We start from the raw sequence: 17249 nt of genomic DNA on the forward strand, positions 1-17249 counted from the left end.
CCTCCCCTACCCCAGTTCGCCCTTCAGTGAGATCACAGCACCAGCTGACTGTTTGACTGCCACCTCATGGGGGACCATGAGCCAGGGGCACTCAAATAATCAAATCACCTGGACTCCTGGCCCACAGAAACTGTGAGATAATAAATGTTTGTTGTTTTAAGCTGCTTAGTTTTGAGGTAATTTGTTCACAGCAATAGATAAAATAGACATTCTAGAATACAAAATACAGTATCTGACATTAAGAACTCACTGGATGGGTTTAACAGCAGACTAGACACAGCAGAAAATAAAATTCGTGTGCGGAACAGGTACAAGATGCTCTGTGAGTAATAAATGCTCTGTTCCTGATTCAGAGGTCTTATTCCTCTGTTACGGTCTGAATATACATGCACATGCTATGTGTAAAACATGCTATGTTCCCTCTTTGGAAGACTCATCAGTAGAAAGATGTCATTTCTATCTTCAACACAATCTCAATCAAAATCCTGATGAGATTGTTTTTTAAATGACAAGCTGATTTTAAAAATAATGCAGTTTTTAAAATGCACAAAATTTCCAAAAATATTGGAAAAATAAGACTCATTCTAGGGTTGTCAACTTATACCTAAACCATTAGCAATTAAAATTGTGTGGTAAAATTGTGTGACAAAAATAGACAACTCAATGGAACAGAAATTGACCCATGTGTTTTTAGGTCCTTAGAATACGATAAGGACATATTTTGATTGTGTGAGAAAAGGTGTTAGGATAACTGATTATCCATTTAGAAAAAAAAGTTTGATTCCTATTTACAACATTCAAATGCACAAAATCTATATGGGTTAATGTAAAATGGTAAATGCTTTAAAAAAATCAAAATATTAAAACAAGAATATGTTTGTAACCTTAGGGTAGGAGAGACCTTCTTAAATATGACACAAATACTTATACTATATAAATATTCAAATTTCTATATGAAAAAGCCATAAACAAAGCTGAAGACAGACAAGAAATGGGGTATTTGCAGTACATATGGCAAAGGATTAATATAGAGACTATAAAAAAGCATTCCTACAAATCAAAAAGACAATGAAATAGAAAAATGGGCAAAGAATACGAAGAAATATAAGTGGCCACATAAAAAGAAGCTCAATTCCATTGGTAATCATGAAAATTAAGTCAACAAAGAGCTATTATTTTTCTCCCTTTAAATTGGCAAAAATTTGAAACTGATAATATTAAATGTTCAAGTGGGTGTGAGAAACCAGTACTTTCAATCACCAGTGAGAGGGCAATTTGGCAATATCTTTTAGAAATGTACATACATTTTGCTTCAGCAATTCTACTTCTAGTTATCTATTCCAGAGAAACACTCACCCAAGTAGGCATAAAGGAGACATGAATGAGGATGTTTCTTGTCTTTAATAGCATAGAGTTGGAAACTAGCTAGATCTATGAATAGGGAAACAGCTAAAATATGATATATCCATATTACAAATTCTTTCTAGAAATAAAATGAGGCAGATCTATAAAACCTGACAGAATGATCTTGGAGACATTTAGTACAAAAGATAAGTTGCAACACAACAGGTATGGTAGGATAGATAGATATAGATATAGATAGATATAGATATAGATATATAGATATAGATATAGATAAAATCTCAGTCCTCCCAAAAATCTCAGTCCACAAACTCAAATGTGCAAGAAACAGTGAAACAGCAAAATTCTTTATTGTTACTTAAAACATTTTTTAACTCCAAGCCCTCTACTCATCAAACTGATGGGAAATGATTCATAAATAATTCTTGAGGACTTGTTGCCCCTCATTCCCAATCCAGAATTTTGTCCAGATTCCAGGAGTTTACGTATTGTCAAGGCTTATGAGAGTAAAGACTATGTCTCCCTCTTCTCTATGTCCTCTGTATTTGGCTCAATGGCTGACAGAGAACATCACTCAGGAAATGTCTGGGAAATACACGCCACGCTCACACAGTGGGTATGGTCAAAGACCCAGATTCCCATCCACTACTCTCTGCTCCTGACGACTGTGATTTAGGCCCATCCTTTGTAAGATCTCCCATCTCCAGGCAGCAACCTGGAGTGATAAAGTTATTTTCAGGGCCAGCTTTACAGGCATGCAACCTCTGCAGTCACACAGAGCCCCGTGCTCAGAAGGGCCATACTTGGTACACCTCCCTCTCCTTACTGGGGAATATCAGAGGAGATCTAGTAGAGAGTCAATACTTTCACCTTTGACCATAGGTGAAAAGGCAACCTCCCTCCCATGGTGTCAGTGGAGACAGGGGAGGAGGAGAAGTAATAAGGCACTCCTGCCTCTGCCAACCAGAGAGGTATTAGGGGAAAACTAGTGGACAGCAGGCACTCCCACTCCTGCTAATTACCATGAGGGGCCCCCAGCCCTTAGTGTCAACTGAGGCTGAGTGGGGAACCTGGACTTCAACCCCCGCTTGCAGTAACAAGGAAGCTCTTCCACTTCCCCTGCTGGAGTGCTGTAAAAGGAAGCCAGCTAAAAGAGAAAGTTTAAATAAGATCCAGGGTCTCATAACATAATACCCAAAATGTCCAGGTTTCAATAAGAAATCATTCATCATACCAAAACCAAGGAACATCTTAAACTGAATGAAAAAAAGACAATTACTAGGTACCAACAGCAGACAATAGAGATGGTAGAATTATCTGACAAAGATTTTAAAGCAGCCATTATAAAAATGCTTCAACAAGCAATTATATGAACATGCTTGAAACAAAATCAAAAACAGAGTCTCAGCAAAGAAAACACTAAATATAAGGAAAAACCAAATGGAAATTTTAGAACAATAACTGAAATAAAAAGCTCAGTGAATGGGTTCAAAAGTAGAAAGGAAAGGAAATAACCCATGAACCAGAAAATAGAACAGCAGAAATTACCCAATCTGAACAAAAGAAAACAGACTGAGGAAAAAATGAACAGAGCCTCGGGGACCTGTGGGACTATTTAAAAGATCAAGCATCGTGTCATCAGAGTCTTGAAAGGAGAGGAGAAAAAAGGCAGGGCTGAACAAATACTCAAAGAAAACTTTCCAAATTTGGTAAAAGGCATAAAATAACAGATCCAAGAAGCTGAGCAAATCCAAAAAAGACAAATCCAAACAAGTCCACATCAAGACACAGCATAGTCAAATTTCTAAAAACTAAAGAAAAGAAGAAATCTTGAGAGTAGCCAAAGAAAAACACGACCTTTCCTATAAGGGAAAATCAATTCAAATGACAGCTGATTTTTCATCAGAAGCCATCGAGGCCAGAAGGAAGTGACACAACATTGTTCAAGTGTTGAACTGTCAACCCAGAATCCCGTATCCAATGAAAATATCCTTCAGGAATCCTTGGGGAAATCAAAAAAATTCTCAGATGAAGGAACTAACATGTTCAACTGACTTCTTCTTTTTCTTTTTTTTTTTTTTTTTGTGAGGAGGATCAGCCCTGAGCTAACATCTGATGCCAATCCTCCTCTTTTTGCCAAGGAAGATTGGCCCTGGGCTAACATCCGTGCCCATCTTCCTCTACTTTATATGGAATGCCTCCACAGCATGGCTTGACAAGCGGTGCATCAGTGCGCACCCAGGATCCAAACCTGTGAACCCTCGGGCTGCTGCAGTGGAGCGTGTGCACTTAACCGCTGCGCCACCAGGCCCGCCACCTCAACTGACTTTTGATAAAAGTGCAAAAGCAATTCAAGGGAAGGAAGCTGGCTTTTCAACAAATGATTCTGTAGTAATCAGACATCCATAGACAAAAAAAAACAAAAAACTTAACCTAAATCTAACACCTTATACAAAAATTAACTCAAAATGGACTACATACTTAAATGTAAAACATAAAACTTTTAGGAAAAAAATCAGAAAATCTTCTGGACCTAGGGCTAGGCAAAGGGCAAAAAGCACAATCCATAACAGGAAAAAAATCTGATAAACTGGCTTTCATCAAAATCAAACACTTTTGCTGTGTGAAAGGCCCTGTTGAAAAGAAAAAAGACAGCTACAGAGTAGGAGAAAATATCTGCAAACCACATATCTGACAAAGGACTAGTATCTAGAATATATAAAGAACTCTCAAAACTCCATAGGTAAACAATCTAATTAGAAAATGAGCAAAAGACTTGAAAAGACATTTCACTAGAGAGAATATAAGATGGAAAATAAGCCTGTGAAAGGACGTTTAACATCACTAGCCAATAGGAAATGCAAATTAAAACAACAATGAGATATCCCTACACATCTATCAGAATGGGTAAAAAAGGTGCTGCAACAAATGCAGAAGAGGATGTGGAGAAACTGAATCTCACTCATACATTACTAATGGGAATGTAAAATGGGACAGTCACTCTGGAAAACAATTTGATAGTTTCTTAAACAACTAAATACGCAACAAACATATGACCCAGCAATTGCACTCCTGGGCATTTATACTAGAGAAATGAAGACTTATGTTAACATAAAAGCTGTACACAAATGTTTATAGTAGTTGTATTCATAATAGCTAAAAATTGGAAACAACTCAGATGTCCTTAAAAGGGTGAATGGTTAAACAAACTGTGGTACATCCATACCATGAAATATGATTCAGAATAAAAAGGAATAAACTATTGATACATATAACAACCTGGATGAATCCTAAGGGAATTATGCTGAGTGGGGGGAAAAAGCCTATCCAAAAGGTTACATACTGTATGATTGCATTTATATAACATTCTTGAAATGACAAAATTATAGAAATGGAGTCCCCTTATCAGGGACTAAGGAGGGGGAGAAAGAAAGAAAACATGAGGGATCTTTGTGGTGATGGAAATGTTCTGTATCTTGATTATAGCAACGTCAGTATCCTGGTTGTGATATTGTACTACATAGCTTTACAATATGTTACCCTTGGGTAAAGGTACACCTGACCTCTCTATTTTATACATGTGACTCTATAATTATCTTAAAAGCTTAATTTAAAATAGATAGTAGAATCTATGGAAAATGATATAAGCCACTTCTCTCTTCCCTATAGGAGCCAGAAATAAAAGGCCGAGTACAATGTGTGGCTGTGTATCTGGGCCCTGATGGGTGTGTTTCCAGTTCCTGATACTTCCTCCTTGCTTTTGCTTCCATCTTGGGATCTCATGATCCCATATGCCACCGGAACCCAAAAGATTCTCTACTTTTATCTCTAATTCTAAGGCGATCTCAGGGAAGTAGAACGCAAATAGATGTTGACCATCTTAGACAGAAGAACTTTAAATCAAGGCCACAAGTGGGGTGAGAGGAGGGCGGGAGTGGAAGAAGGGATAAGAGGGAGTGAACCAGGATAAGAAATCCTGGGATCTAGTTTCTCACTCCACAACCAAGTGCACAAGTTTCTTAAATGCTTAGGGCTTCAATTCAACCCAATTTAATATTCTCTAGGCACCAAGGACAGCGACAAGAGGGGGTTGGGGGAGTGGTTAGCCCTTAGCCCATATCTATATCAACATCACCCACCAAAAAAAATAATATTCCTTGCTACAGAAATGGACATTTTCATAATCTTGGGTAAAATGTGAATAAATGCACTTTTAAAAATCTCTGTATTAATCCATAACATACAATGTAAGTAAAAAGTGGGGAGCTTAAAATACAAACACAACATCAAGAAAATCACCTAGATGCACTCCAACCCTCCTCCCTCAACAAGACTGCCACTCTTCACTGGCTCTTGGTCACTAGGATCTACTCTTTGTAATGTGTTATAGGGATTGAGGCTAAAGAAAGTTAAAAGGATTCTCATAATCTGATTAGTAGACAAAGGAAAGGAAAACACATTTATCAAACATCTGTGTGCAGCAGACACTCTTCTAGGCACTTATTATATACATTATCTCATTTAATCCTCACAACCTTGTGTGATGCCATCATTATCCCCATTTTACAGATGTAGAAACCAAAGTTCACAGAGGAAAGGTAACTTGATACACAGCTAGTAACTGGTATCAGAGACCATCTAAATTCTTTTCACTATATTCTACATTGCCTCTAATTCGATGGAGGCTATTTATTTTCTGTACTGTGCCGTTCTTTCCTGATTTTCTAAAATCATTGTTTTTAATAAGGACAAATAGGAGTTTTTTCCTTTTTTAAGGTGATAAGAGCAAGAAGGCATGATTAAAATACATTGTACTTTACACATTTGAAAAATCACTGGAGACCATTTTTTTTCCAACAGCTTTGTAGAGATATAATTTACCTGTCATAAAATTTATCCTTTACCCATGTTAAGTGTACAATTCAATGAATTTTAGTATATTTACAAAGTTGTACACTATCACCACAAACTAATTTTAGAGCATTTCCATTAGCCTAGACAGAAACGTCATGCTAGGTCCACTCCTCATTTCCGCTTCCAGCCTCTGACAACCACTAACCTACTTTCTGTCTCTGTAGATTTGCCTTTTCTGAACCCTTCATACAAATGGAATCATACAATATGTGTTGTTTTGCGTGTAGCTTCTTTCACTTAGCATAATGTTTTCAAGGTTCATCATCGATGAAGAGTATTCCATTGCATAGATATACCACATTTTGTTTCTCTACTTTTTTTTTTGTCCATCCAGTTGATGGGCTTTTGGGTTGTTTCTATTTTTTGGCTATTGTAAATAATGCTGCTATGAACATTTGCATACAAGTCTTTGTTTGGACAAATGTTTTCATGTTCCTGGGTAGATATTGGAATTGCTGGATCGTATAGTTAAGTCTATGTTTAAGTTTTTAAGAAACTGTCAGACTATTTTCCAAAGTGAATGCACCATTTAACATCACCACCCGCAATGTATGAGGGTTCAGATTTCTCCACATCCTCGCCATCACTAACAATTGTCTGTCTTTTTCATTCTAGGCATTCTATTGGCTGAGAAATGGTATCTTGCTACAGTTTTGATTTGCATAATGACTAATGATGTTGAGTGTCTTTTTATGTACTTATTGGTCATTTGTATATCTTCTTTGGAGAAATAGCTATTCAAATCTTTTGCCCATAAAAAAAAAAAAAAGACTTTATTTTGTTTGTGTGTGAGGACTAGCCCTGAGCTAACATCCGATGCCAATCCTCCTCTTTTTTGCTGAGGAAGACTGGCCCTGGGCTAACATCTGTGCCCATCTTTCTCCACTTCATATGGGACGCCGCCACAGCATGGCTTAAGCGGTGCATTGGTGCGCGCCTGGGATCTGAACCTGCGAACCCTGGGGCCAACGAAGCAGAGCTCGCGCACTTAACCGCTGCGCCACCGGGCCAGCCCCAAGACTTTATTTTTTAGAGCAGTTTTAGGTTCACAGCACAACTGAGTGGAGAGTACAGAGAATTTCCATATACTCCTTGTACCCCACCACTCACAGCCTCCTCCACTATCAATACCCCCCACCAGAGTGGTACATTTGTTATAATTGATGAACCTACATTGACACATTGTAATCATCCAAAGTCCACAGTTTACATCAGGGTTCACTCTGTGGGTTTGGACAGCGTATAATGACATGCATCCACCATTATAGTATCATACAGAATGGTTTCACTGCCCTAAAAACCCTGTGTGCTGCACCTATTCATCCTTCCTTCCCCCCAGCAACCAATTATCTTTTTATTGTCTCCATAGTTTTGCCTTGTTCCAGTACGTCATATAGCTGGAATCATACAGTATTGTAGCCTTTTCAGATTGGCTTCTTTCACTTAGTAATATCCATCCAAGCTCCTCGTGTTTTTAGGCTTCATAGCTCATTTCTTTCTAGCACTGAAGAATATTCCGTACCACAGTTTATTTATCCATTCACCTCCTGAAGGAATTCTTGGTTGCTTCCAAGTTTTGGCAATATGAATAAAGCTGCTCTAAACATCCATATGCATATTTTTGTGTGGACATAAGTTTTCAACTCATTTGGGTAATACCACAGAGCGTGATTTCTGTATTATATGGTAAAGTGTATCTAGTTTTGTAAGAAACTGCTAAACTGTCTTCCAAAGTGGCTCTGATTCTGCATTCTCATCAGCAGTGCGAGTTCCTGCTGCTCCACACCTTCATCAGCATTTGGTGTTGTCACCTTTGCTCCTTTTTTAGTTGGGCTATTTGTCTTTTTACTATTGAGTTGTAAGAGCCTTCTATATATTCTAGATACAAGTCTCTTATGAAATATATGATTTGCAAATATTTTCTCCCAGTTTGTGTGTTGTTTTAGAGGCAATTTTTTTTTCAATGAAAAGGAAGATTAAACGCTAAATTAATGATAGTGGTTACTCCTAGAGGGGACAGGAGCATGGATTAGGTTAGAATTACACAGGTAGATATTGTATAGGTGCTGTGAGAGGTAGAGCACAGACTCTGGAGCCAGCTACCTGGGTCTCAACCCAACGCTGTCAAGTAACTTAGGCTATGTCTCAGTTTTCTCATCTGTAAAATGGGTATAACAGCATTTATCTCACAGGTGTGTTGTGAGGCTTAATTAAGCTAATGTGCCAGGAGAATTTAAAACAGTGGTTACCAGAAACACAGTACCCTTTATATAAACCTTTAACTATATTACCACTTCTTAAGGTGGGTACTGAGGTTCAAGTTTCCATTTCATCATCATGCTTTGTAACATATATGTGACACGCTTTTATAACTCATTTAAATGTACAAATGCATTTTAAAAGATAATAAAGGAAAAAGAATCCGATTTTTTACCCTTTAAAACTGGAAAGACTGGGCTAGATGCAGGGCTATACCCCATGCCAGCCCAGGTCCCAGAGCTCGTCCGGGGCCCTGTCCCCTCCTCCTGCCCCAGCACTCGCGAGGTGCCCGTCAACCGCACTTCCAGAAAACACCGTGAGCCCCAGGCCGGGGTCGATTTGGGGGGGCCACCTCACATGGGAAGTGACCTAGACTCTGCACCACCGCAGTTTCCTCACCTGTAAAATGGGGATGCTAACGGTACCGACCTGATCTGCGAGATCAAAGGCAGGTAAAACATCAGTGCAGGGCTGTGTGCTGCCAGCTGCTACCTCTCCCTTTACACTTCTAGGCTCCCCTGACGTTCAGAGAACTTCAGTAGAAAAACGCCCGGAAAGAGAGCGAGGCCCAGAATGGACGACTTAAGCTTCTTCCAGCTCCAAGATTCTGGGCTGTTTTTCCACAGAGATCCAGAGTTTGGGATGAAAATGTGTTTTTCGGAAATGAGGCTGATGATATAACCTACCTCCCGGGCTGTGGAGAAACGCCGAGAAGCTACAGGCCGGGAGAGCGCTTTCATATCTATACCGCGCTTCAAAAAGAGTTGGTTTATCAAAAAAAAAAAATGTTGTTGCGGAAAAGTCGCATAGGGGTCAGGCCAGCGCCAGGCAGCCCAGGCGCCATGATCTGCCTCAGCCGTCACCTTGGGGCCAGCCCGGGGAGTGACCGAGGAAGCTCTGCGAGGCCAACGAGCCAACGGGCGCCACCAAACCAGAGCCGCGGAGGCCAGGCAGCAGCTCGACGGCACCGCGCCAGCTACCCGCCCAGCCGCAAGCCTACGGCCCGAGAACCCCCTGACGACGGCGCAGGGAAATGGTTAGGACGACCAACGGCCGAGAGGGCGTTTCCGCAGATGAGCATGCGCAGCCGCCAGCAGCCGCTCTTCTCCCACCCATAGAGCCTCTCCAGCCAATCAGAGAGCCCCAGAGCCGTCCTCCCGCCCACCCCTGGGGTTTGGGGGCGTGACGTTTAATTTTAGCCAATGACAAAAGATATTCGTTCTTCCGCCACACTCGCGAGTTGAAAAGGGGGTGGGGCTGGGAGGCGGTTTCTTTAGCAAGATGGCGGCGAGCGGCCTCCGGCGGGCTGCTTCTGCGGCCGGCACCTCGGTGAAGCCCATTTTCAGTCGGGACATGAACGAGGCCAAGCGGAGGGTGCGCGAGCTCTACCGCGCCTGGTACCGGGAGGTGCCGAACACCGGTGAGAGGCAACGGCGCACGCGGGGCCCCGGAGGCAGCCCCCCAAGGTCGCAGCCGTCCCGGCCCCCGATTTCTCCTGGGCCGAGCTGAGGTCACCAGCTTGGGCAGAGGCGACTCCGTGTGCTTCAGGGGAGGAGAGTCATTCGAGCTTTGGTGGACCCAACCTGGCGGCGGCGCCGGGGTCACACCAGCCGTTCCCAGCATCCGTACCGCGCTTCTAGGCGCCCTCGGCGATTTGGCTCCTATGATCCCCTGTAATTCTTAGTGGAACCCCGGGAGGGAGAGCAGGGACTGTCGGTGACATACTCATTTTATAGAGGAGGCAGCTGAGGCACCGAGAGGTCAAGTGACGCGCCCAAGGCCCAGAGCTACCCCGTGGTGGGTCGGTCTGGAACCCCAAGTCAACTCGAGAATTCCAGAACATATTTACAGACGCCCGTAGGTTGTATAACCCAAGAGGCTGTAAGATTTGAGTGATCATCTGGTTCCCACATCCCCCACAAAAAAAGAAACTGAACCGGAGAAGGGAAGTGGCTTTCCCAAGGTCATCCATAAATCAGTGGTGCCTTTACAGTCCCTGCAGGTGAGATGTCCTGCCCCTCTCTCCAGTCCCCCACGCCTTGCTCCCTATATTCTCCTTGCCCCTAGTATTCTTTAGGAACTCCTACTCCTATCTCCTGCTGGCTTGCCCCCTACTTCCTCAGAACCCCTGCCTTCGCTTAGATGTCGGAGAACCAATCTGTTAACCTGAAGGATTAAAACAAGCTCCTCGGGTGCAGAGACTGTACTTTTTCTTATCTTGGCATCCCCGTCAGTGCTGCTCAGAGCACCTGATGAAAGAAACGTTGGGGAAAATCCCATCTAAACTGTCACGGGCAGTACCAAATATCAGGGACTGTGGATATTGTGTTATTTTGTTGCTTTAGTGTGCTTTAATGTAGACCATCACTGCTAGTCTGAGAGAGAAGGTGTTTTTAAGCAAGCTGGAGCACCGTAGCACCCCTCAGGGCTGCCACTTCCCTGCCTGTGTGTGAGAAGCCGTGGAATGTGGTGGTTGCATGGACTTGCCTCCAGGCCCTGCCCCTTATTAGCTGTGTGACCTTGGGCAAGTTATTTCATCTCGCTGTGCCTCAATTTCATCTCGCTGTGCCTCAGTTTCCTCATCTGCAAAATGAGGATAATAATAGTACCTTCTTCAGAGAGTTACAGTATTAAGTAGATTAATGTATCTAAAGTGCTTAGGATAGGGCCTGGCACTGAGGCGTTCATTAATTGTGGGGTGCTACTGTTGTTTTTATTGTTATTATTATTGTCATTGCTATTTATAGGGCTTACCCTAGCAGGAGCCTCCTTGCAGAACCCAGTTCTCTGATGTATGAGAACTGTGTCTGCTCCACAGTGTCCCTGTCCTCAAGCTGACTTTTTGAGAGATTGCTGAAGACCAGAACTTAAACCCACAGGATACTAGGATGGGAGAGACTTAAGTGAACTGCTGGGTCAGGGACTGCAAATTCAAATGCCTTCAGAGGACAGGTGACAGTCGCAAGCGTGTGTTGGAGTGTGTATTCAAATTCAGATGTTTAAACATATAGTGTTTGCCTAGCAGAATACTTGTATGTGTGCCCAGAACCCTTTCTTGTTGCAGGGAGGAGCAGGAGGTGGGGAACAAGACCCAGACGCAGGAAGAGTAGTTTGTGAAGGGTGAAAATCAATGGCTAAGTTGAGGATAGAACCCAGATATCCACCGGCAGGAGCCAGCTCTTTCTAAACCATCTGCTCCCAGGACCTTCCCTCAAATACTGTTTGAGAAGATAATCCCAGAGTCAGAAGGGTCCTGAGAGGAGGAGGAAAAGGCAGGGGGTTACAGGATCCTAGACAGCAGAGAAAAAAGGGGGTCAGGGGGCCACTATACCTTTATAGGAAGGATCAGTGATCTGTAGCTGGTCAGTTACTCAGGCCTGTGTCTACACTGGTGTCATGCTATCCATGATTGGGACTCCAGCTAAGGAACTGAACCGAGGATTGGGAATAAGTAATAGTATTGATAATAACTAACATTTATTGAAATGCATACATATGGCCCAGCACTATGCTAAATACTTTACATTGCCTTATTATAGGGTAGGCTCTAATTGTTTCCCTGTCTTACAGATGAGAAAACTGAGGTACATGAGCTTGTCTTATGTCACACAGTTAGTAAGTAGAAAAGCCAGACTTCAGAGGCTGACTGTCCAGCTGTTACACCTGGCTCTTAGCTCCTGCTGTAGTATTCCCTGAATCTCACAGAACCCAGTTATGCTGCATGTGTAGAGTGCCATTTGCCTGGGTGGTGGCTGCCTTGGCATGGGAACACAGGAACAGAACCGCCTTTGAATACCTCCTTTGAAAAAATTTTACATGCTGCTTGCTGGTTACAGCATAACAGGAGACTGTATAGAAACCATTCATTTAATTTCCATTTCACTGAGTACCTCTTGGACTATAGGGTCAGTACTAGGTACCTAGAGAGATATAAAAGTGAATAAAACACAACCCTGCCTTCAAGGGTCTTATCATCTAGTCAGGAAGATAGGCATATAACCAGATCATTAGAACCCAAAATATAGTAGAGGTATGGGAAATAAGTGCTGAAATTTTTAACAGTTAACATTTGTATCAATGTTTTACTGTTTACAAGATGTTGTCACTTGAATTTCACCTCATTCCTGTGAAGGTTATTTTCTATTTTTTAGATGAGGAAACAGGCTGAAAAGCCTGTACCCCAGACAAGGTCATAGCTCATAATGGTGTGGAGACCTTACCTCGCTCTTTGACCTCCATCCCATTCTCTTTTCCATTACACCATGCTGCCTTTGCATCTGAGGATCTCCCGGTGCCTGGTATGAATGCTACCAAAGTGAATTGGAGCAAAGAGCTGAGAACCATATCAATGTCACCCTTCCTAATCTGTCAGAGCCTTCCTGACTCAGAAAAGCCTTAAACTTTGGGAAAACACATAGAGACCATGGTAAAGTCACCTTCATCCAAAAGGGGCACTTCCATATCTTCCTTTTGAGTGTCTCAGATTTTTTAAAATTGAAAGTTAAATATTCAGGGTTCAAAGAATAAGCCAGGAATCTGTGAGTTGAAGAACAGTTGGAATTGATTTACACTAGGGTTTCTCAACAGCTGCATTTGTGCTGAGTAAGTCTTTGTTAATGGGGGCTGTCCTGTGCATTGTAGGATATTTACCAACATCCCCGGCCTCGACCCACTACGTGCCAGTAGCACTCCCCTCCTAGTTGTGACAACCAAAAATGCCTCCAGACATTGCCAAATGTTCAGGGGGAGGGGTGCAAAATCATCACTAGTTTCAGAACCACCAATTTAGACCAAAGAACAATTCAGCAGCTATAGCTTAGGCTGTTCCTGTTTGCCTTCTTGCAGCCTTTCTCACTGTGGAGGGGTGTTCAGGGGGTTAGCATGGGAGGAGGGAGCCTAGGACAAAGCTATGGAATTTGTCTCTCTAGAGACAAGGGTTCTTAACCTTGGAGGAGAGGCATTCAGGGATCTGTGAACTGACATTGTAAGCAAAACTGCCTGTGAACATTTTCCTGAGGAGAAGATTCATACACCCAGTGCCCTTGTGTGTGGTTCAGGTCATGAGGAACAGGAGCGATGGGCACCAGTTCCCTGAGTATGCCTAGAGGCACCTTGTTTTTTCTCCCAAGGTTGGGCAGGAATCTAATATAAAAATGCAGGAAAAGCAAGCACTAATAGCAGGGAAGATTCCCCATATTCCTTTCCTTAAAACAGAACCAATTGTAAATTTAAAAGCACAGTAAACAACCAGGATTCCAGGCCCACGTTTGCCAGGGACCAGTAGTATGACTTCAGGCAAGGCCCCACAGTGCTCTAGGCCTCACTCCTCTCAAGTGGTAAGATTCTAAATTCCAGGATCCATATTAGTTTGCATTTGTTTTTGTGTCTCTCTTATTGTCCCTTTGTTTGCTCTTTTCTAAAATTCCTAATATGATTCTGACAGTAGCGTTTAACAACCAGCTCTCTGGAGGAAACACTAGATTGATAATGTTTACCATTTTCCATGGTATAAATCCTCCCACCATAGTTGATTTTAAGCTATGAAAGTGAAGTCAGCAAGGGCAGATTTGGGAAGACCTGTGTATGATTGGCTCCCCATGAGAGCCTGCTCCAGCATACCACGGGATACTGAGCTCTTTCTAGTATGAGTGATCCTCTGTCTTCTCTGTTAACACTTGCCTACAAAGCCGGGATGCAATTTCTCCTATTAGATTTCTACTATTGCTTATTCTCTGCTTGGATCAGAAACGTCTTTGCAGCATGGTGTGCTATTTCCCTCAGTAGAAGCTTTATTTTTCTATCACTGTCACTAAGTTATGAGTATAATTAAAGATTCAAGCTTTATTGTTTTTTGTTGTTGTTTTGGGTTTTTTTTTGTGAAGAATATCAGCCCTGAGCTAACATCCATGCCAATCCTCCTCTTTTTGCTGACGAAGACCGGCTCTGAGCTAACATCTATTGCCAATTCTCCTTTTTTTCCCCAAAGCCCCAGTAGATAGTTGTATGTCACAGTTGCACATCCTTCTAGCTGCTGTATGTGGGACGCGGCCTCAGCATGGCCGGACGAGCAGTGGGTTGGTGCGCGCCCGGGATCTGAACCCAGGCTGCTAGTAGCGGAGTGCACGCACTTAACCGCTAAGCCACAGGGCTGGCCCCCAAGCTTTACTGTTGATTAATTCAGTCACTAAATAGCCCTAAATAGTGGTTTCAGAGCTGGTTGTGGTCATTCTATGTCACAGGAATGGCCACAACACAAGGTATCCTCACCAGATGGGCACCCTGGTCTCCTTCCTCCCACAGTGCTCACCCCAGCCTATGAGCCTTGCTTATGGTGTCCCCTCAGCCTAGTGTGCCCCTCTTGCTATCCTTATTCCACCTACAACACAAGGTTCTGTTCATGCCCTTGTTGTCATCAGCAAATTCACTGAGGGCTGACTGCCAGGGATGAGAATACGAATGACTAAAACCTCATTTTCAAAGGACATCCATATGCCTCATCCAAAGGCCAGGGGCACTATTTCAGGCACTTACTTCATCAGGGATTGCTGAATATTGTGATTTTATGTTTGAATTCATGGACAGCTATCCCTCCACTAGAATATAAGACCTAGAGGACACAAGCTACATCTTAAACTCTCTCCTTCCCCTGAGTAACCTAATATGTTAGTAATTGCTTGCTGGATTGAATCCTTCCCTACCTGCACAAACCCTCAGCAGTCTTCCTCAACTGTAAGTTTGTGTGGTGCATCAGTTTATGTTAATTTCAACCCCATCATCTTTTGCCAATTGTTCCATATAATAATAATGCTAATTTATTGAGAGCTTTATTCCCTGCCAGGCACCATTCCAAGCATTTTGCATTATCTCATAGAATCCTTACAACAGCTCTGGAGTTGTATGTGCTATTATTGTCCTCATTTCACTCATAAATAAATGCATTAAGGCACAGAGAACTTAACATACACAGGATTATAGCTGATAAATGAGAGCTGGGATTTGAACCCTTAAACTCTAAAACTCTGCTATACTGCCTCTTCAAACACAGTGGTCTTGTCTCCCCAAACAAAATGTAAGCTCCTTGAGAGCAGATGCCATGTCTCACACTTCTTTGCATCCTCAAGCATCTAGCTTAGGGTCAAGCTGATATTTGGTGAATGGAATGAATGGGCAACCTGTACATGTTCAATGAATATCCATTGACTCTGTTTTGAAGTAACATGTTTTAACCATATAATTTCTACCCTGAATCACATTTTCTCTCTAGTGCACTTGTTCCAGCTAGACATCTCTGTGAAACAGGGACGGGACAAAGTCCGAGAAATGTTTATGAAGAATGCCCACGTCATGGACCCCAGGGTAGTTGATCTTCTGGTCATTAAGGTAAATGACTCTCCCTGACCAATTTAAAAGAGCAGCCAACTTGTCTGGAGCTTTTCAGTCTTCTCAGATAAACATTTTGTCTCCAAGTTTAAAAAGAAACTACTGGATCAGCAACAGTTGCTTATTGTTTCAAAAGGAACAGTTGAACTTGGAGGTTACCACCTGGTTAAGCAGATTATAAGACAGTTCAAGGGAAAATCCATTGTGGCTTGCATTATATAACTAAAAAAAAAGATATAGAGAGGAAAATCTGAACTGTTCTTGAACCTCATCCTTTGAAGTGACTGCTTCACCTGGTTGCCAGCTTACAGCTAGAAGAGGCAGGCTGGTTGACTGAGTCCTGTATAAATGGGGTCAAATCCTGGCCCTGATTCTGTCTCTCTGGTCAGTCATGTTAGCATCAATGGGAGCTTCAGCATGGACCAGTACGTAACATGGAAGAAATGTTAAGCAAAAACATAAGTTAAGCCAGTCAGATTAGGCATTCATGGGGCAGAGGCCTGTTGACCTGGAAGTCTCTCCTCTTAGGACCAGTTAGCCACAGAGTTCAAGAATATATGAAAGGCCTCACAGATCATTTAGTCCAACCACCTCATTTTCCAGATGCAGAAACTGTGTTCTAGACAGTGTGTTACTTGCCGAAGGTCACTCAACAAGTCAGTGCCAGAGCAAAGAATACAATGTTGGCCTTCAGTGCTGTATTCCTTCCACTTGACCATGCTGACTGAAGACCTCTCCCCTCACTTTTGCAGGGAAAGATGGAACTGGAGGAAACGATTAAAGTGTGGAAGCAGCGGACACATATTATGCGGTTCTTCCATGAAACAGAAGCGCCAAGGCCAAAGGATTTCCTGTCCAAGTTCTATGTTGGCCATGACCCATGAAGTCACTCAGTGGAAAGGTGCATGCTGATATTTAAATACTTTAGAGCACAAATAAATCAATATATGATGGTCATATATTCATGACAGAATTCCATTGGTGAACCAATGGGAAGCACTGTTTCTGCAGTCTCTCTCACTTTTTGCCTGAACGAGTGGGGTCTTGGTATACACACCACCTCTTCTTTCCCTTTTCCTGAAGTGTGGTGTTTCCTGTAAATTAGATTGGATTCTTTTTCTCAGAGCCTCACATGTTGGTAAACAGGAAGGATGAGGCCATCTGCTCAGAAACTGTCATACTGGGTATGAGGCTGGATGATTTCGTTAATTCCAGGATTAGACAGCTTGGTGTCACAGCACACATTATCCAAAATTAGCCAGCTCTTGCTGTTGGAGAGGCATCAGAGTAGTACTAAGCAGCACAGAAGTAGAGCTGACAGGCTGGGCTCTTTT

The 17249-nt window shown here is 42.5% G+C and overlaps 2 protein-coding genes across 2 annotated transcripts in view; one reads left to right on the forward strand and one right to left on the reverse strand.

Moving 5' to 3' along the window:
• The window catches only part of LOC147913711 (uncharacterized), a 27707-nt gene extending 18120 nt beyond the window's left edge, over nucleotides 1-9587 (reverse strand). Inside the window, exon 1 of the mRNA XM_087448832.1 lies at nucleotides 9222-9587. The gene's annotated coding sequence lies outside the window, so the exon portion shown is untranslated. The remainder of the gene's footprint in view (nucleotides 1-9221) is intronic.
• Nucleotides 9588-9786: 199 nt separating this feature from the next.
• Nucleotides 9787-16874, forward strand: NDUFA6 (NADH:ubiquinone oxidoreductase subunit A6). Its single transcript, XM_004437926.3, has 3 exons — nucleotides 9787-9955; nucleotides 15800-15915; nucleotides 16668-16874. The coding sequence occupies exons 1-3, from the start codon at nucleotides 9817-9819 to the stop codon at nucleotides 16797-16799; spliced, it is 387 nt and encodes a 128-aa protein (XP_004437983.2). The 5' UTR covers nucleotides 9787-9816; the 3' UTR covers nucleotides 16800-16874.
• The last annotated feature ends 375 nt before the right edge of the window (nucleotides 16875-17249 follow it).

This window comes from Ceratotherium simum, chromosome 25 (genome assembly GCF_057802395.1).
Source record: "Ceratotherium simum simum isolate JZ-2026a chromosome 25, ASM5780239v1, whole genome shotgun sequence".
NCBI classification, from domain to species: Eukaryota; Metazoa; Chordata; class Mammalia; order Perissodactyla; family Rhinocerotidae; genus Ceratotherium; species Ceratotherium simum.

Excerpts from the sequence above, each read along its gene's own strand:
- NDUFA6 (XM_004437926.3), top strand. The coding sequence starts at position 9,817 with ATGGCGGCGAGCGGCCTCCGGCGGGCTGCTTCTGCGGCCGGCACCTCG. Across the intron at positions 9,956-15,799 it reads CCGGGAGGTGCCGAACACCG|TGCACTTGTTCCAGCTAGAC; the intron begins GTGAGAGGCAAC and ends TTTTCTCTCTAG. Across the intron at positions 15,916-16,667 it reads TTGATCTTCTGGTCATTAAG|GGAAAGATGGAACTGGAGGA; the intron begins GTAAATGACTCT and ends TCACTTTTGCAG.